The 3,269-nt window shown below is 42.0% G+C and overlaps 1 protein-coding gene across 2 annotated transcripts; it reads right to left on the bottom strand.

Annotated features, from left to right (window-relative positions):
• Positions 1–200: 200 nt before the first annotated feature.
• Positions 201–2,545, bottom strand: LOC117620385 (pentatricopeptide repeat-containing protein At1g05600-like). Of its 2 annotated transcripts, none has more exons than XM_034350569.1 (2): positions 2,253–2,545; positions 201–2,119 (listed from the first exon to the last, which is right to left on the bottom strand). In XM_034350569.1, the coding sequence occupies exon 2, from the start codon at positions 1,793–1,795 to the stop codon at positions 284–286; it is 1,512 nt and encodes a 503-aa protein (XP_034206460.1). In that variant the 5' UTR covers positions 1,796–2,119; positions 2,253–2,545; the 3' UTR covers positions 201–283. The 2 variants fall into 2 exon arrangements, with proteins under 2 accessions (XP_034206460.1, XP_034206459.1); XM_034350568.1 differs by having other exon boundaries at positions 2,354–2,545.
• Between the last annotated feature and the right edge of the window lie 724 nt (positions 2,546–3,269).

Here is a 3,269-nt window from a genome sequence, read left to right as displayed (position 1 = left end):
TTTTACTTTTGGAAAAAGCCAAAGTTTTTTCAAAAAAGACATAAAAACCTCTCAACTTGCAAATCAAAGACATGCAAATGTAAAGGATTCCTTAGGAAATTCAAAAATAAATAAGGGCAATTTTGTCCATTTTGGCTTCTTTTAAAAAATTTATCTCTCCTTTGGGTTTTTCCAAAATCTCCCCAATTTTTATACCCAAATGATGAAAAATGCATAAATAAGAGGGGGCAAAAAAGTGTACAAAGCATGTTAACCATTTTCAACTGGTCTAACTACACAGAAATCAAGAACTCTTTAGCCTCTTATAGGCGTCGGAGCAAACCTCAATGTTGGCCATGTTACAACACACAGATGCCACCAATGAGCTCCATACAGAATATTCCGGTAGCATAGCCCGACTTGTCATCTCCTCCAACCACATAACAGCTTCATATTGCTTGCCCACTGAGCAAAGGCCAGTAATAACTCTATTGTAAGTCTCAGCACAAGGCCAATGTGACTTGATCAACATCTCCTGCAATACTCTGCTTGCTTCAAGAAATCTACTCTCCCCACAAAGCCCATCGACCAAAATGCCATACGTTTTCTTGTCTGCAACACAACCCACCTGCTTTTCCATCTTCTTCAGATACAAAATGGCCAAAACAGACTGCCCTTCGCTACAAAGGCCTCTTACCACAACACTATACACTCTTACAGTTGGAACACAGTTTGCCTCCACCATCTCCTTTTCAATCACCTCCACTGCTTCAACAACTTTCCTTTCCCTACACAATGCGGCTGCCTTTGCTTCAAAGACCAAAGCTGTTGGCCTAAAGCCTCTGTCTTGCATTTCTTTCAGTACTTTGTCAGCCTCACCAATCTTATTTTCATTGTAGAGATCGATTGCCATAGCACTGTAACTAGCCAAACTGGGTATCCCACCTCCGACCAGAGCTTCATTGATCAAACGCTTAATGCCTTCCGTGTCTTCGCCATTACCATAATGGCTGAGATCAAGATTGTGGCGAAACCGCTTAGGGGCCTTGAGCCCCTTCCTTAATATCTTACCAAGAATCTCCACAGCACCTTCAACCTGCCCATTATCACACAAGGCATCTAACAAGGTTCTGTAAATCACAACATCTTCACCACAACCCTTCTGAGAAATCCTCCAAAACATTGAATACAACAAATGGGTTGCCTCGTTCAGCCTCTTATCTTTGCACAACCCTCTCATTAGTATCCGGTAACTTTCCCTATCCGGATTGCAACTTTGATAATCCATCTCTTGGAAAACTTGCAGTGCAATATCCGAACGACCCTTTTGGCACAAAGCAAGCATAAGCAAATTCAAGGACCGAACCCGAGAGCTCACTTCCCATCCACAACAATGCTCCATGAAAATACGATGAGCTGCTTCAAGCTTGGACTCTTTCACCATAATCTCCAAAAGGGTATTGAAAGACTGCGTCCAATTCACACAGTTGAACTGTGAAATGTTCTTGAAAAGAGACACTGCCTCGTCCAGCAACCCAGCTCTTGCATAGGTCTTAATTACAGAAACAAAAACTGAATCTTTGCATTCACAGGAGTCGTTTTTCATCTCATTAATTACTTCCTTCATCTCATTGATTCGGCCTGAGTTTCCGAGTATGCTGATCATGTTGGCATAAACTGGACCGTTGTGACGGTAATTGGGGTATTTGCATTTAGCTTCACTGAAAATTTGGAGAGCTGTTAATGGGTTTTTCTGCTTTCGTATAATCTGAGAGAGGTGCGTGGGTGTTAGAAGCCTCGGCCATCTTATACTCATGGTGATCCAATATTGACCACTGTCACTCTGTGATCTTGCACTACGCCAGAAGCCTGCATTCTCTGAGCGTCAAAGAGATGAAGCGCAACAATGAAGGATTCCTATTAAGAGGCATGAAGCCAGCAGCAGGATGATCTGGCCCTTTTGCTACAGTTGCAGGCCCTGCATCAACCCGCTTAGTTGTTGAAGATGAGGATTGGCAGCAAGCTAATTTGGGAGCTCCTTTGGCATCTTATTGAACAAAACAACGATTAGCTGTTCTCTGCCACACAGCCCTTGCTTCTGCTGCTGCCATCAACTTCCTATTCGTTTGCACATTTTACTCTGCCAAAGGAGAATATGCTACTCTTTTAACACCCAAAACCCATTAGAGAAGGAAACATGAGAAAATGCAAAACAATTATTCTGCAGAAGAATCCAAGATAGATTTCAAATCATAGTTGCCTAATTCGCTCACCCCCTACGAATTTCGATCAGGATTGAGCGTACCCAATCGCGGTACGGTATCGATCTGGAACGAAAGATTTAACGACTCAGTTCCAGAGGCGAGAACAGTACCTGATAGACGACGTCGCTGCTACAGAACAGTAACTGACCGCCGACAGCAGACGAGCAATCGAGGGCACATGAGGGACTAGGAAGAGTGCTATAGCTGATGAGCCCACGTTTGATTCTTGGTCTCTTGGCATAAGGGGAAGGAAGATTTTGGGTTCGGAGAGGATACTTTTAGACGAATGGATTCCAAGAGCGTCTTTTGGTTGGATTGATTTTTTCTTTTTTAAAGTTTTTGTTTTTGTAATTAATATTTTTTACAGTAAAAATAATGGGAAATTGACACAGATAATCACAAAAGATAAACCATAATCAAATATACTCACACTATAAATTTCAATCAGAAATACTCACTTCGTAACATGAAAGTACCTAATTGCCCTCCATATAAATATATCTGTATTGACTCTTTATCCCCAAAAATTCATTTTCTGAAACTCAATTTCTCCCAACTCTTCTCCTCTCTCGCACTCTCCCAAATCTTGCTCAGCCATGACTTCATAGAAAACAGAGAGAGTAACAGCCATGGCGACGACGTCGGTGGATTCTCCAAAGTCTGACCCGGACACTGACACTGAGCTCGACCAATCTAAACCTTAACCCTAATCCTAATTCTTCAAACCCGTTAGTCCCCGCCTGCTCCAATGGCCCTGCTGTCTGCCTTCTCAAGGTTGCCGGAGACTCCACTGGCAGGGCATTCATGGGCTCCATTTGTAGCTATTCTCTCTCTCTCTCTCTCTCTCTCTCTCTCTCTCTCTCTCTCTCTCTCTCTCTATATATATATATATATATATGTATACATGCTTATGGAGTGCTATGATTTAATTGCTTAATTGTGGTGTTTCTATATGGGAATTTGAGTGGTGCTGATATAGAATTTTGAGTGTTTGACAAAATATGATTTTCGTTTATAGTGTTTTGG

This window comes from Prunus dulcis, chromosome 2, assembly GCF_902201215.1.
Source record: "Prunus dulcis chromosome 2, ALMONDv2, whole genome shotgun sequence".
Lineage (NCBI taxonomy): Eukaryota > Viridiplantae > Streptophyta > Magnoliopsida > Rosales > Rosaceae > Prunus > Prunus dulcis.
This window is presented reverse-complemented; position numbering and strand designations above follow the sequence as displayed.

Coding starts and splice junctions, on each gene's coding strand:
- LOC117620385 (XM_034350569.1), bottom strand. CDS start 1,795: ATGAGTATAAGATGGCCGAGGCTTCTAACACCCACGCACCTCTCTCAG.